The sequence below is a fragment of the Rhinolophus sinicus genome, chromosome 1 (genome assembly GCF_057876585.1).
Source record: "Rhinolophus sinicus isolate RSI-liver-muscle chromosome 1, RSI-T2T, whole genome shotgun sequence".
In the NCBI taxonomy this organism is placed as follows: Eukaryota; Metazoa; Chordata; class Mammalia; order Chiroptera; family Rhinolophidae; genus Rhinolophus; species Rhinolophus sinicus.
In genome coordinates this window covers 113428969-113445071 of record NC_142501.1, presented here as the reverse complement: position 1 = coordinate 113445071, position 16103 = coordinate 113428969, and the positions used below count along the sequence as shown (strand labels likewise).

Sequence of the window (16103 nt, the reverse complement as noted above, 5' to 3'; positions counted from 1 at the left end):
TTTTCATATCACAAAAATAAGTTCCAGGTGTACTATAGATAAAAACTTATAAATATACGAAATGAGGAACGTACCAGAAGAAAACAGAAATGCCTATTTATACATTTTTTTATGTTGGCGAAGACTTGAAAAGCAAGAGTTCAGAAGGTTGGTTGAGCAATATAAGAAATCAGTAGTCTCTGTATATCAGAAAATAATATTAACAAAATAAAAGAAAATGTACTTGCAAATTATGTACGGCATAAGTATATCAGGGAAAAGTGTATCTTCGTTTTATAGAGAAGTGTCTGAAATCAACAGAAAAAACGCACTCGAATTTTGAATGGGACCAAGTTCTTTCTGTGTATCTGTAAGTGACCAATACTTAGTGTCCCAGGTGAGAAAAGGAATTCAAGTTGAAAGAGAGATGACAACTTCTTTTCCATCCTCCAAGGTTGAGAAGATGAGGAGCCATGGTACTTGTACTGCTGCTTCAAGTTTAAGTTGCTTCTGACTTTTCAAACGGGCAGTTGGTGATAAGTACCACATTTAAAAATGTGTGTTCCCTTTACGCATCAATTCCAAGTACTAAAATATCTTTATGAAATAATTAGATAAATCACATACAATTTGTTTTTCTCAGCACTGCTTACAATATCAATGTATTGTGAAGAACTCACATCAAGGGATTTCGTAAATAAATTGCAGTGCATCCGTAGGATGGAATTACCTGAGACCGTTGAAGGTGGTATGGATGATACATACATGCTCACGTGCAAAGATGTACTCTGGTAGCTCGGAAAAGGAGAAAAGCATTCCTTTGATTATACACACACACGGACTACGATATTATTTTAGCCCAAAATATGTGCAAACTTGATATCTGAGTATTTGTACTGTGACGTTTTCTTTTTAAAAAAATCTGATCTCTACACTGAACATATACAGAAATTCTAGTAATGGTTTATTATTAATAAAGTAATCCCAGGTAATATTTCATTATTCCCAGGTATATGAATCTTGTTCAGATTAAAACAATTTCTCACTTCTATTTTTTAATATATTTTTTTTAAAGATTGGTATTTTTGGCAACTTTTAGCCTCTTCAGAAGTAAAGGCAGTCTTTTTATCTGTGCCTGTAGAAGTTCATGTATCTATATTTCTGTACACACTTAGTTTTTTTTTTATTACATAGTGCTTCATTACCTATAATATTAAATGATCTTTGATTAATCATTTTGGTTCTGTCTTTGTGGAGATCAAAAAAGCACATATAAGTGATTATTACTATTGCAGAAGTACTGCTTTACTATAAAAATGTTGTTTACAAATGTTGAAATCTCCAGCTATAGTTATCCATTCTTTCAATCCATTTATTCATCAAATATACACTGAATAACTGTTACGGAGCAGACACAGTCTACCCAGGACTCTCAGAATCTATCTCTCAGGCCCTTTTCATCCTTAAAAACTTTATGTTGCCCAGTAGGAGTGAAATGAAAAATTGTAAATGGAAGTATTTGTACCTAATCTCAATTGAAGCTTTTCCTCCCCCATTTCAAACAAAAGGATTTCTGCAGTTAGGACGTTGTGAACAGTGACCAAATTTGCTGTTCAGCTAGTGTGCAATAGTATTAAATATGAATATTGATCATTGGAAATCATCCGATTTTCATATAATCTTTGAATCTCCACAGTCAATGAAATGAGCCATCCCTAGTCACTTGACTCCTGAGTCTCCTTTGGCGTCAAGTTTCTTGAAAATCAAAACAAGAATTACTTTGTGATTTTAGTCCTCTTTCCCCGTGATGCTCTTAAGAACGAACATTTATTTAGATGCCAACTTACGAGGAGAACTGCGGAAGGTCTGGTGCGTTTCCATTATTTCACTTCACGTCAGGCACCACGGGTGGTAGGATGCCCGTTCTTGTAAGTACCAGTAAGAAATTATTTAAATGCTGCCAACTATACTTTCAAGGCATTCTGAATTATGCATTGCCTTCCAGTGTCAGAGGTGTTAAAATATGAGAAAAGAAGCATCTTAGAACCACTGCAATGCAGTGTTCTTTCTTAATCCTTAAAACACAGCTGCAAAGTAGGTAGAATGATATCATTTTACTTAATTGAAATGTTGTCTTGTAAAGTAGTAGTGATGGTAATAATTCGGATAATATTACCAAACAGTTATTGAGTGTGTGTTTTGTGCTAGGAACCTAAGTAAACACTTTGCATAGATTCCCATTTAAGCCAACAACAGTGCCCTGTGATGTTAAGTACTATTTTTATCCCCATTTGTTGATGAGGAAATGGAGGCACACAAAGGCTAAGGGACAGCTATTAAGTGGTAGAGTTAAGTTAGGATCAAACCCGAGTTGAGCTGATTCCCCAGGGCATGCTCTCGGTAGTCGCTTAGGCTGCTCTTTCATTAGTGTGGCGAGTAACAAGAGCTCGTGAATGTTGTCCTTTGTGCAGAAGAAAACTCCGTGTTGGTTCTGAAGGCATTGGAGTAGTGTGTCATGTTTACAATTGCATGCAGAACTGCATGTTTGAGACGGTGCCCTGTAATGTCCTAAATGTCCTCTCACCCTCATAGGACTGCTCTCCATTTGGCCTGCGCCTTTGGCCGTCTGGAAGTGGTGACTCTTCTAGCAGAGAAGAAATGCCAGATGAATGTCGGTGACAACAGAAACAAGACAGCTCTCATGAAGGTATGTGGTAGCCAGCTCTGTCAACAGGAGATGGATTTGGTTTAATTATTTAGAATAAAAATGAATTTCTCTCAATTAACTATACCTAATTGTGGAAACTTGTGGAATGCTTACTTTGAATTCCCATAATTTACCGTTTATTTAATGACGTAATCCTGACAGGCCGTGGAGAGCCAGGAAGAGGAGTGTGCAACAATCCTACTAAAACACGGAGCGGACCCACATATGAAGGACTTCCGTAGCAACACGGCTCTCCACTATGCGGCCATGGGGCACAACACCGCGATAGCTGAACAGCTCCTGCAACACCAGGCAGATATAGAAGCAACCAATGAGGTATAGATCCACAGATGTATTTATACAATATTTATAATACATGTGTTTCAGCCACAAGCATTTTATTTCTAGTCGATATATACTGCATGCTGTACATCAGGCCCTGTCGCCACAGAAACAAGTCAAAGCCAAGTCAGGAAGGGGAAATGGGTTGGCCACAGAAAGGGCCCAGCTCTGGCCTGTAACAGTCCTGTTACTGCGTGGGAGTGGGTGCAAGGCTCAGAGCCCACCGAGGACTGAAGACCTGGTGGGCTGGAAGTATGTGGGGGTGGCTGCTACAGGGCAGGGCCTAGGAGATGGGTGCTCCTGGGGGTGGGTGGGAGGAAGGGTGGAACTTGGGTCCCGGCCGGGGAGCTGGCGATATGCAGGTGGGGAGGGGAAGCAGCAGGACACAGGCCCTGAGCAGCCCAGGCCTCGGGGGTTCTGAAGATTGGGGCAGGAGGGCCAGTCACGTTTGGACATCCAGCCGGGGCATCCACCTGTGCTCCTAGCCACTCTGCCAGCCATGGTCCCCCTTGGGGTCTCCACCTCGGAGTGGGGCTCCTGCTCAGCCTCGTGGAGACGCTGGGCGGGTTGTCGTACAGAGGGAGCAGGTGATGGGGTTGCATTCACCCCTTTTTGTTCCTGGACGTACATCACCGCTCGCCAATGCAACCCCAGCAGGAATGCCCTTGGTTGACACAGGAAGGGTCAATTTTACATCTTTGGAAGCTCAAGCGTCCCCTGAATGCAAACAGTTGGAACTCAATTTTCTAAAATTTTACTTTACATGATCATACCTCTAAAGTAGCAGTAGAGGGCACAGCTCTCCTTTATGCACTTGTGACAAATTACTTGTGAAAACACAACTTGTTAGAGGCAACACTTCCTTTTTTAAGTGTTTTTTCACGTCCGAGTTGTTTTCCAATTAATGCAAAACAATGCAGGAAAGCACAATTTGCCTTTGAAATCGGCTTCTCCTTAAAACTCAAACGAACAAAAGCATTTTACAATATCATTGAAATCTTCCTGCTCTTGACAAGTTGCTATTTATAAACAAGTGATTTATATAAAGCTATTTAGCTCCCATTGGCCAAAGCCTGAGAGGGAAAAAGGAAAGGGAAAGGAAATAACTATGAGAAATATGCAGGGGAATTTGGAAATTGAACTATTGAGAGGAAATAACAAGAAGAGATTTTTCAAAAACTCATGGACACAGACAACAGTTCGATATTTACCAGAGGGTAGAGAGGGGAGGGGTGACAGATGAGGAAAAAGGGTCAAATATATGGTGATGGAAGGAGAACTGACTCTGGTGGTGAACACACAATGCAATATACAGATGATGTATTATAGAAATGACACTTGCAACCAACTACTAACCAATGTCACCCCAATAAATTTAATTAATAAAAAGTGTTTTTTTATTTTTGTTTTCCTTCGGTTTATATGCTTAGTCAAGGTCCTCTGCAGTTTTGGGGGATAATAATCCTTAGCTTGGGAGAGAGAGTCAGTGAGTTTTAAACTCCCCCGAGACCACTTCTAGGAAGGCTCCGAATCCTCCAAATTACAGTGAACAGGTGGCAATTAAGTGGGAAACGAGGGAAGGACAGATAATTAAGTGACATATCATCCTGTTCTGGCAGAAAGAGCCACCTAGGTAAGAGTCTAAACTCTGCTGTGAAATCTAGACTGTCCCATGAGAAGAAAGGAGTTTAGCTTTAATGAAATCAAGTTGCATTTTGAGTTATTAATCCCGTTTCCTCTCCTACCCAGGAAATTAAGTGTGCTTTTCATAAGTGACATGTCTCTTCCACTTTTATTTGGCCTAATCCTCAATGTCAGAGGAAATTGGTGACATAGGCGAGAGAAGAGACTGAAGTGATCGTCTACTGGACTAGTTCTCGGCTAGAATTGTGCTGGCAAATCAAAGTCACCCTAGGAACTTTAAAAACACTTACAATCATTCACAAGCTAGGCTCTTCCCTGAAGGTTTTGACTGAGTAAAGCTAATAAGGCCTGGACATGTGTTATTTAGAAATATTTCCCTGAGATTCGGATACAACTCTTGGTGAAGAACTACTAGTGCAATATATCAATTCGCAGATCTCAGATACTTAAATATCTCTAGAAGAGGTGGAGTTTGGGAGGTGATTACCCTCCAGCTCTCTCCTTCCCAACACTCTTCGCCTGACTTTTGAACTGTCTGTACCTCTGGGCTCGAGAAGTGGAAGGAAATATCATTGGCGGTATCTACTGGCTTAAAAAAGAACACCTTTTTCCTTTCAGCCATCAGTCATTCACTGGCGCTCAGAGAATCTTCAGAAATTTGCTGATGGGTGGTCTCCTAATGCACAGAATCGGGCCCTTTAAGAATTTTGCATGTTTGTTTGTGCTCCACTTGTTAGATCAACAAATGCTTACTGCAAGCAGGGTTTCCTGCAGTAATAGGAAATTGTGAGCCTACTTTTTTGCCTGTTGTTCTGTAAATCTCCAGTTTTCTTTTCTTTGTTTTTTAGTTAAATTTATTGGGATGACAGTGGTTATTGTATTTAAATAGGTTTCAAGTGTACATTTCTTTTTTATTTATTTATTTTTTTATTAAATTTATTGGGGTGACAATTGTTAGTAAAATTACATAGATTTCAGGTGTACAATTCTGTATTACATCATCTATAAATCCCATTGTGTGTTCATCACCCAGAGTCAGTTCTCCTTCCATCACCATATATTTGATCCCCCTTACCCTCATCTCCCACCCCCCACCCCCACCCCCCTTATACTCTGGCAACCACCAAACCATTGTCTGTGTCTATGAGATTCTGTTTCTCATTTGTTTGTCTTGTTCTTTTTGGTTTATATACCACATATCAGTGAAATCACATGGTTCTCTGCTTTTTCTGTCTGACTTATTTCGCTCAGCATTACACTCTCAAGATCCATCCATGTTGTCACAGATGTTCCTATATCATCTTTTCTTACTGCCGAATAGTATTCCATTGTGTATATATACCACAACTTCTTCATCCATTCATCTATCGAAGGACATTTTGGTTGTTTGCATGTCTTGGCCACCGTAAACAAAGCTGCAATGAACATTTCTATAATGCGTCATCTATATGTCATATTATGTGCTCACCACCCAGAGTCAGTTCTCCTGCCTTCACAGTATATTTGACCCCCCTTACCCTCCTCTACTATCCACTGTCCCCCCTTACGTTCTGGTAAGCACTCAACTGTTGTCTGTGTCTATGAGTTTTTGTTTCTTTGTCTTGTTCATCTGTTGCTTTCAGTTTCCTATCCCTCATATGAGTGAAGTCGTATGGTCCTCGACTTTTTCTGTCCGATTTGTGTTGCACAGCATAATAATGTCATGATCCATGCGTGTTGTCCCAAATGGCAGCATTTCATTTGTTGTATGGCACAGCAGTATGCCTTAGTGTATACATACCACATCTTCTTTATCCAGCCATCTATTGAAGGACAGTGTGGTTGTTTCCGTTTCTTGGCCACCGTAAATGATGCTGCAGTGATCGAAAGTGTGTGATAAACTCTCTCAGTATGTCTGGGAAATTCATAGAGCCGTGGCATAATCACGATGGTAGGTTTAAACATGAAATCCCATGAAGTTAGTAGCAATACAGATGGGAAGTGTCAATAATTTAGTGTCAGCAGTCCTCTAATGTAATTATCCATTGGATTAACAATCTGAAAAATGAATACAGATAGATTATGGTTTGAATAAGAATGGGAAAAATTCTTGAAGTGGGTGTAATGAGTCTAAATGACAGTTTTGTTGCATGTTGGGGCCCAGTTTTTTAATGAAGCTTATGATACTAAAAAACGGAAAGATTTTACATACAAATATTCACATTATACACAAACATTTGGAAAAGGCAGATAAAAAATCCCAAGTGGGCCATAGACTAGTTGTGGCTCCTCGATATGTTTAGTTTGCCCCCCTATGTTGAGCCAACATCGAGAGTTTGGGGACCGATGAGAAACAACGCTGTCAAGCTTCTCTTAACGAATCCAGCCTGGTCCCCTTGAGCCCTGACTACAGTGGGTGTCCTGTGGCGAGGCTGCGCCTCTTCTATGAGACATGTGTTCCCCAGAGTGCTGCTGTCCCCACCTGGGTTCTTCACTTACTTGGGTCCCCTTCTTTGCCTCCGGAAGCACTGGAGTGTGCGATTCCTCTTGTACAGAGTATTTTGATAAACATTTCAAGATTTTCAAGACAGTCCATGTTGATTTATTATATGTGTTCTATGTTAATCTCCTTAGAATGAGAGTAAGTTTTTCAAGCTAGAATTCCTAAGTTGTTTTTCTTTTAAAAAAACAAAAAGAAAAAGAAAAAAAACTTCCTTTTTCATTATACGTCCTATAAATGATCATACCCATGGAAATGTCTTTAAGTCTTATGAGGTCAGTGATGGCTATAGTTGTAGGTGTCATGCATATTCCAGTCAGCATTCTATCTTCCTCCTCAACAGGGTTCCTTAAAACTGCAAGTGATTTAGTCGCTTTCATGATGCTAAAAGATCAGTATTAAAACGTTAACTGATAAGCCATGATATTTTATTTCGGAGTTATATTTTGCCTGAGCCGTAAAATAATTTTAAGTAGCAATTAAAATAGACCCAGAATGAAAACAGATTTTTTTCAAAAAGTAGATAGGCATTGGGGTCCCAAGATTATCATCGTAACTGAGAATGAAATTTCACATTGAGCTTACCAACAGCCCAGATAAAAACCCATCATCTTATAATGGGAGAAAACCCATGGACCATTTAGCGATAAACAATCAAAGGTCATTTGAAGCCTAACTCTTTTTAATTTAGAGTCCATTTCTTTAGTGACCCTTTTGGAGCAGGAGAGCCTGAAGTTGACATCTGGGATCCTGAGAACATGGATAGAAGTGAAGCAAGCATGTTTGCATAAGCTGCAGAAAACCTTCACCTCTGTTGGAAAGCTCTCCAAACTATATCCCTGAAATTCCATGATATTTCAAACGTTAATGTTTGCCACAGAAAAGTATTGTCAAATCGGGAATAAGCAACCTGAAACACTTCTTTAGTAATAGCCATATAAAGCACAGCTTTATAATACTTCTCAAACACAGGTGCTCTTTCTGGAATCTTCCTACTGGGCCACAGTAGTTAATTTCTGGTAAAGTACGTATTCTTTGGAATACAATGTAACAAACACTGCCCCAGAAACAATTATTTAGGTTTTCAATTCAATAAAACGACTTAAAGCATTTACGTCTATGATTTCGAGCTTGGAGACACAGGGATGAAGAATAGCCCCTGCCCTCCAAAAGCTCCGGGTTCAGATGGGAACGATGAAATCACTGCAGTGCAGTGCGGTAGAGACTGTGATAGGAGCAAAGATTTTGGAACCAGGGCTGTCAGTGTTTGAGGGGAGTTCTGGATAATGAGGTGGAAGTTCATCCGTTGGAGAGGAAGAAGGAGGATATTTTAAAGGGAAGAGCCGCAGATGACAGCACAGAGGGCTACTTTGTATTTACTTTCTCTAGTGTATGTTCAAGTTTAGAGGATCTTTTATGAGTTTTCAAATTTGATGTAGAACTATGTAGTTTTTAAGCTGTAAAATGTTTTCTGTTTTACAGTTTGATTTTACACCACTTTTATTTGCTGTGCATCTGAAGAGCCAGGAAATGGTGGAGTTTTTACTCGAGAGACATGCAAACATACATGCAGTTGATAAGTGGAAAAGGTACAGTGGTTTGTTCTTTTGGTTTTAAACTTAGAACTGTTTTAGAGCGGTAACAGTTGCTCAAGTCAGAAAGATTAATAACAAGAGGATTAACCTATGATTACAAAGTGAAAAATATCAGCACATCGTCCGTTAGGTAGAAAAGCAATTATTCTGACTGGTGAACTGGAAGAACCGTATCCTGCAGGATTCATATTCCTTTATGATATCGACTGATGTCATTTGTCATTGCAGTTTGGGGTCACATGGTATTATATTAGCTAAAGGGTTTTCACTGTAATTTTACTAGTTTTGTATAGTATGGAGTCTAACTTAGTTTATGATACAATATGGGATTTAGTCTCTCTGACAGTTTTTTTAACCTCTGCCGTGTATTCAGTTTTCCTTAAAAGATGCACGTTAAAGGTAAATAGGAGTTGATTTTGTTGTTTGGATGACTCTGCTTGAAATTGTTTTCTTCAAGGAATGCTGATGTTATAGGGATTTCCCTAAGTGACTGTGAATTGCTACTACCAGATATTCCTCCGTTTTTATCCTTTTTTATTTCTAGTCTATTTTGATGTGTTTTTGTTTTATCATTTTTAATTGGTATGAGTAGAAGGGAGAAAGACAACATTAACTGAATAAACTTCTTCTTTAATGAAACAAGTCATGGATGGGTGATAAAAAAAGAGATGGGCTTTCAGTTCACTCAGGACTGGGTTCAATGCTCAGCTTTCCTACGTGTCACGTGTGTGACCATGGGAACATTACTGTCATCACCAAACATGTTTCCCGATGTGGAAACGAGGAAAATCATATCTCCTTCGAGGATGGTCGTGTGTCACGACCTGGCGTGTAATTCGGTGCCCAGCACGTGCTTATGCGCACCATTAACTTCAATGATGACAATGATTGCTAGAATTATTATTAATACTATTGTTTTGAGCCTGCCAACTAGCTTTAATTTACCTGACTTCTAGCTGACTTTGGATGTAACGTATATAAGACTAAGGAAGAAACGGGAAATTCTTCATTGAAATCTTCACCTACTTCAGATAAGTGACCTCAGCAGAGTGACTTGTCTATTAAAGAACTTTAAATTAGCAACTTCTAGGTAGTACCCAAGTGGGGCAAGAGGCTTTTTGTTTTTGTTGTTTTCATGTGCCTTCATTTTAGCTTTGGACATAATTTACAAAGATGAACACTTAAGCATGTAAATGGTCAATTCTATACAGATAAGCAATATATTGAACTCGGTAGAGTCTCTCAATGTTGCTGTTTAGGTAACTTACAGTTCCTAAGGGTGAAGTTGTTGTCTGTTATTTCAGAACAGCCCTCATGCTTGCTGTAAAGGCTAAATCCTCAAATACAGTCCGGCTGCTGCTTCAGGCAGGTGCAGATGTCTTTGCTCAAGATGACAGTGGATTCACTGCAGAAGAATACGCTTTATCTAAAGGTTTGAAGGAGTAAGTGTTTACATTGACATGCTAATTATCACAAAACTGAACTTCCAAATACTTTAACTGTTACTTCTTAGGTAACAGGTGAGACTTCATAACTGGGTTCAGGCAGTGGGGGCATGGCAGTGAGTTAGTAGACATCCTCAGCCAGAAACCAAACAAACGGTCAGACGTGGAAGACGTAGCAAAGGGACAGATTCCTTATCCCAGAACTTTGAAGACCTTTATCTCTAGGGATCCCAACATTCTCCATTTCATTCCAAGCATAACCCCTGTGTGTCAGGTACCAATAATGTCTCTTCTCTGACTTTTTCAACTGGTTATTTGGGGGTGTAAAATGTACAGTTTAGCAGGAAATTCTCTATTTTCTGGAGGCTATCGGCTATGCTCTCCCCCTTGAAATTTTTAAGAAGCCAAAGTGTTCCCTAAGTCCAAGGGGGACCATCCTCTTTCACAAGTCAGATGGAGAGGGAACGAAGGTCATTCTGGTCATTCATTGGTTTCCATTGATTGTGTTGCTGCAGGCTTGCTGTAGCAATGGGTCCTGTCGTCATGACTACCTGTGCTCCCAGGTGCCCTTGCTGATCCCGAGTCCTCGGTGTTCGTGGTTTTCCACACTTGGACTTCCAAGTGACGATATTTTTTACTTGACACGCATGTGTTTGTTTACATTCTCAGCCCCTATTCCAGAGCACCAGCACCCTGTCCCGGGAGCTTGGACTTCTAGCTTTAGCCACACACACCCTTCCCCAACCCTGAAAAACAAAACTATGCGGGGCCCACATCTTAGCCCAGACCTCATGATGACTTACCCTTTTGAGTGTCTTGTTTTGTCTTCTGCTAGCACATGTTAGTTGGAACATTCTGAGCTGTCAGAGAGGTGCCAGTAATGCTGCAGGAAAAGATCAGACTTTCCTTTCTCCTTTGTTACCAGATCTGTACGCCAAGGCCACTTGCTATCCCATGGAGTATCTTTCCTTAGGTCCTGGAAGGTCCCGTAACGCCTTTCCCACAGTAGCAGGCACTAACTTGCCTGTGATTCCTTAGTTAAGATGAGGCTCAGTGATCTGTTTTCCAAAATAATGAAAATCTGTCAAGTGACTTGACTCTCCCTCAAGTTTCAGAATATTTAAAGTTTTGCCTGACATGGAAGCCAGTAAACAGGAAGCTCTGGATCTAAAGGAGGTTACTTGGTGTTAGACTAGCTGCACCCCTTCCATGCCTCATGAATGTGCATGTGTTGTATCTTCCAAGTCAACTGGGGATGCCTAGGAAGGTTAGAAAGATCTGATAGTTCAGAGTTTCAGGAGGTAGTCATGAGACAGAAGTAGTCCAAGCCAGGTCTTGACTTCTATACGTTTTCTGCCACTGGTGTGATTAGCTACGATAATAGGGGGCAACTATGTTATCTGACTTATTGAGGTAACATATTTCTAAATGCCTTTAATTACAAATTACATAATAGCTGAGATGTACTGAATTACAAACCACAAAGAAAGAGTAGCTAATAACCAACATTTAAAACATTTTCTGTAAACTGCAGCATTTGAATGTTAAATAGAACCTATGAAAAGCACACATTAGATTTATTTGGAATTCCAAAACAATTTCAAAAACTAAAGCTCAAAAAAACTTACTCCATTGCCTTCCATTTTGTTGTATTATCTATTTGATCCTGTGACAACCTGTAAAATAAGGCAGTGAGCTGCTTGGTTTGTAGAGGAAAACTCTGAGCCTAACAGCAGTGACTTCTCCGACAATGGATTTTGTGGACTATGGAACTAGGATTTCTCAGTTCTCGCCACTTGCCCCTGCTAATTCTAATTAACTGACTGAACTATTCTGCCCTCACCATGACTGGTTCACCTTGCTTTTTTGTCTTCTTTAATCACATGCTTAAGAAAAATTTTGTACAACTTACCATGTTGTTGTTTTATTAACTTAAGTTGATAGGGGTGACAACGGTTAGTAAAATTACATAGGTTTCAAATGTCCAATTCTTTAATATATTGTCTGTATATCACATTGTGTGTTGACCACCCAGAGTCAGTTCTCCTTCTGTCACCATGTATTTGACCCCCTTTACCCTTTTCTACTATCTATCCCCTCTTCCACTTACTCTCTGACAGCCACTGAACTGTTGTCTGTGTCTATGAGTTGTTTTTTCTTTGTTTGTCTGTAGAACTTACAAAATTGAAGCGTATGGGATAATTCAAGTTTTTATATTAGCTCAGACATTACCTGAAATACTCTAAGAATTCCATGTTTTGATAAATGTGTTCCTGTCAGTTATACCACAGTAATATTATCACCTCTTTTACACATAGCGACGCCAAACTAATTTCTGATTGCAAAAAAGAGAGGAGATGGAAAAAGTCTTCTGACAATAACAGTCGAGGTAAGACTCCTAATAGTGAAGTATACTTTGTGGTCCTACCAGACATACAGTAAGACTAAGAAAGTTTTGCTATTGAAAGAGCTGTTAAAGCAAAATGTGTATATTGCATGTATATTTTTTCTTTCTTAGTTAATGTCTTTCTTAATAGTCTAGTATTCAGAATTATTATAAAAGTGAATTGTCGGTATTTAAAATCTGAGAGCGTATTGTGTGAAAAGAAAGTCATTTATCTAGTCATGACCCCTACAATCCCATATGATATTTGTGTAAATACGAAAAATGATTTTTAAATCAGTATGTTGTATGTTTCTTCTATAATCACCTTGCAACAAGTTGGACTTGTTCTAAAAATGGACCTTTGTTTAAATTTTACATCAAATGGCTTACAGGTAGTGAATGAATTCTTGTGATTACATTGTGGTTTGTCTCCCCATAATGTAACTAAAACTAGGAACTCAACAATACCTTCCTAGTCCCATAAACAAATGGCAAACAGTAAGAACTGCAAAACTTAGCCAGTGTGAAGGAATCGCAGTGAGACTGTTTTTGAAAGGTATCTCCTGATGCAAGTCAGTAAAGCTGTGCCTTGCTGAGAAGCATGGGTTATTTTCCATGTGGCTATGCCAACAAGTTCTCACTAGTATCACCTTTTTTCCTCATAAGTAAAAACAGAGTGAGACATGTTGACCTCATTAGAAGAAGCTGTTTTCTTCTGTTCGTTGGATAGTTGTCATGACAGTGTAATTTCTCTAGAACAAGATGCTCTGTAGCCATTAGTCAAAAGATAATCACAATAAATGTTCCCATAGCCCAACTTAGGACTCGAAAGATGATAATAAAAGTACAGAAAAGTTTCGCAATGACAAAAACGCTATTCTACTCACTGGATGTGGCACCTTGTGCATTGTACAACATGAAATGCCCGAGGACCCCTTAAACATAGTAGACCTCTATCAAAGCACTTGTGTCGGTGGTTTTGCAAGTTATAGGAAACACAGAGATGAGACGGAATTTGATCTTTAATGTGCCCCTAATACTTTAGAGCTGTCCCTGGTTTATTTCTGGGGTTTCTTAAAACAGAATTTTCAAGGGCAATCTTTTCATTCATTTATTTATTTGCCTCTGCAGCCGTTTGCTATGTAAGCATCAGGTGTCTTTTAGGTACTAAGTATTATTTTGATGTTGCAGAAGACAAGTGTTTTAAAACCACAGTCCCTACCCTCCAAGAGCTTGTTCTTATCATTGTCATTGCTATTATTTACTATACGTTACACAGTGCTTACTAGGTGCCAGAGCCCACTGAGAGCTTATCATTATCATTATTGTTTTTTATTGGGTGTGTAGTATGAGATCTGACAATTAAGTTCGAGAACTCACCAGCGTGCACTTACATTATTAGCAGCACTGTACAAACAGCTCAGTAAGGTTTCATAACCTTGGTATATCAGTGTCTCAGAGCTGTGTTCGTGTTGACGTGTGGCAGTGTCTTGCTGAGTGGCGCTCATTATTGTTGTTGCATAATTTTGTGTGCCATTGCGAGGCTGTCTGAGCTTGAATTAGAGCTATGATCAAACATTAAATTTCTTGTTAATCTTGGCAAGAGTGGAAGTCAAATCAGGAACATGTGAGTCCAGGTTCATGGGGATAATGTCGTGAAGAAAACGGCCATGTACAAATGGATTAAACGTTTTTCTGAGGGGAAAGATTGCGTCACTGATGAAGAGACGTCAGGGTGGCCAATAACGACCAGAACTGAGGAAAACATTGCAAAAGTTCATCGAATTGTGAGTCAAATGCATCGGCTGACTGTGAGAAGCATAGCAGACCAAGTACACATCGATAGAGAAACAGGAAAATTTTAACTGAAAATCTTGGCATGAGAAAGGTGTGTGCAAAAATGGCTCCAAAGGAGCTCACTGATGAACAAAAGCAAAGGAGAGTCAAAGGTTGCCAAGACCTTTTGGATAGTCAAGACAATGTTTTGAGCCGTGTTTTCGCTGGTGATGAAACATGGGTGTACCATTACGATTCTGAAACAAAGCATCAAAGTGCACAATGGAAGTCAGCCAATTCTCCACGACCAAAAAAGTTCTGTCAGTCCAAATCAAGAGTCAAAACAATTTTACTAACCTGTTTTGATATCAGAGGGATTATTCATGATAAATTTGTACCAACTGGACAAACAGATAACAATGTTTAGTTTTGGGAAGTTCTGAAAAGACTGCATGAAAATGTTAGAAGAAAACAACCTCAACATTTGGCCCACTATTCATGGCTGTTGCATGACGGCAACGCATCAGCTCACACGGTACCGTCTGTGAGAGAGTTTTTAGCCAGTAAACAAATAACTGTATTGACACACCCACCCTACTCATCTGATCTGGCCCCCAATGACTTCTTTCTTTACCCGAAGATAAAGGAAATATGGAAAGAAAGACATTTTGAAGACATTCAGGACATCAAGAGTAACACGACAACAGCTCTGATGGCCATTCCAGAAAAAGAGTTCCAAAATTGCTTCGCAGAGTAGACGAGGTGCTGGCGTCAGTGCACAGCTTCCCCAGGGGTGTCCTTCGAAGGTGGCCATAGTGATACTCAGCAGTGAGGTATGCAGCACTTTTTCTAGGGTGAGTTCGTGAACGTAATTGTCAGACCTTGTGGGCCAGACACTCGATGTCCATGCTGACGATTTCGGTTGTAAAAATCTGGGTAGGATTTTAGGGAAGTGTGCAGCGTGAGTGGGAGTTGGCCAGATAAAGAGCAGAAGGACCGTGTTGGGCAAGGGAAGAATAATCAAGATCACAGGTTTGGCAGAAGGAAGTGCAGACATAGGCTAAGACACACAGTGACCTTTGCAGATTTACGAGCAGTTCAGTTTTGATGGTATGAAAAGCGTGCTGTGGGAATGGTTGAGAAGGTGGTGAATACCTAGGTAAGGCAAGCTTAGGAAAGTCTTTAGTTCTAGACGAAGGAGTTGCTCTTATCCTGTAGGCCTTCGGAAGTATATCAGTTAGAATGTTTTAGCCGCAGGTAATAGGTGACCTAATTAACAGTGGTTACCACAGGAGGAACCAGGATGGTTTTGGTGGGTCTGTGATGCCATCAGGATCCCTGTTGTTCTCCCTGTTTCAGTTGTGAGGTCGTCAGTGTTTTGTTTAGGTCCCATTTGCTGGCTGGTTAATTAGCAACGGCTCCAAGCATCATATTCTCACATGACGATATCCAAAGACTGAGGACTGCGTTTCTGCAGGGGTTTCTATTTTCCTTTTATGTTTTATGAAAATATAGTTGGCATACGATATTATATCAGTTCAGGTGTAGAACATAGTGATTTGACATTGCTATAACTCGTGAGGTGATCACCACAGTATGTCTAGTAAGCATCTAGCACCCTTCAAAGTGACTGCGATATTTTTGACATGTTCCCTGTGCCGTTAACTGCATCCCTGTGGCTTAGATATTTCATCACTGGAGTTTGTACTTCTCATTCACTTTCCTTTTCATTCATCTCTTCAACTCCCTC

The 16103-nt window shown here is 39.8% G+C and overlaps 1 protein-coding gene across 1 annotated transcript in view; it reads left to right on the top strand.

Moving 5' to 3' along the window:
* The window catches only part of LOC148759204 (uncharacterized), a 35259-nt gene extending 22626 nt beyond the window's left edge, over nucleotides 1–12633 (top strand). The window contains exons 4-8 of the mRNA XM_088793385.1: nucleotides 2572–2686; nucleotides 2849–3022; nucleotides 8634–8740; nucleotides 10051–10188; nucleotides 12510–12633. Of these exons, the coding sequence (XP_088649511.1) occupies nucleotides 2572–2686; nucleotides 2849–3022; nucleotides 8634–8740; nucleotides 10051–10188; nucleotides 12510–12633 (658 nt within the window). The remainder of the gene's footprint in view (nucleotides 1–2571; nucleotides 2687–2848; nucleotides 3023–8633; nucleotides 8741–10050; nucleotides 10189–12509) is intronic.
* The last annotated feature ends 3470 nt before the right edge of the window (nucleotides 12634–16103 follow it).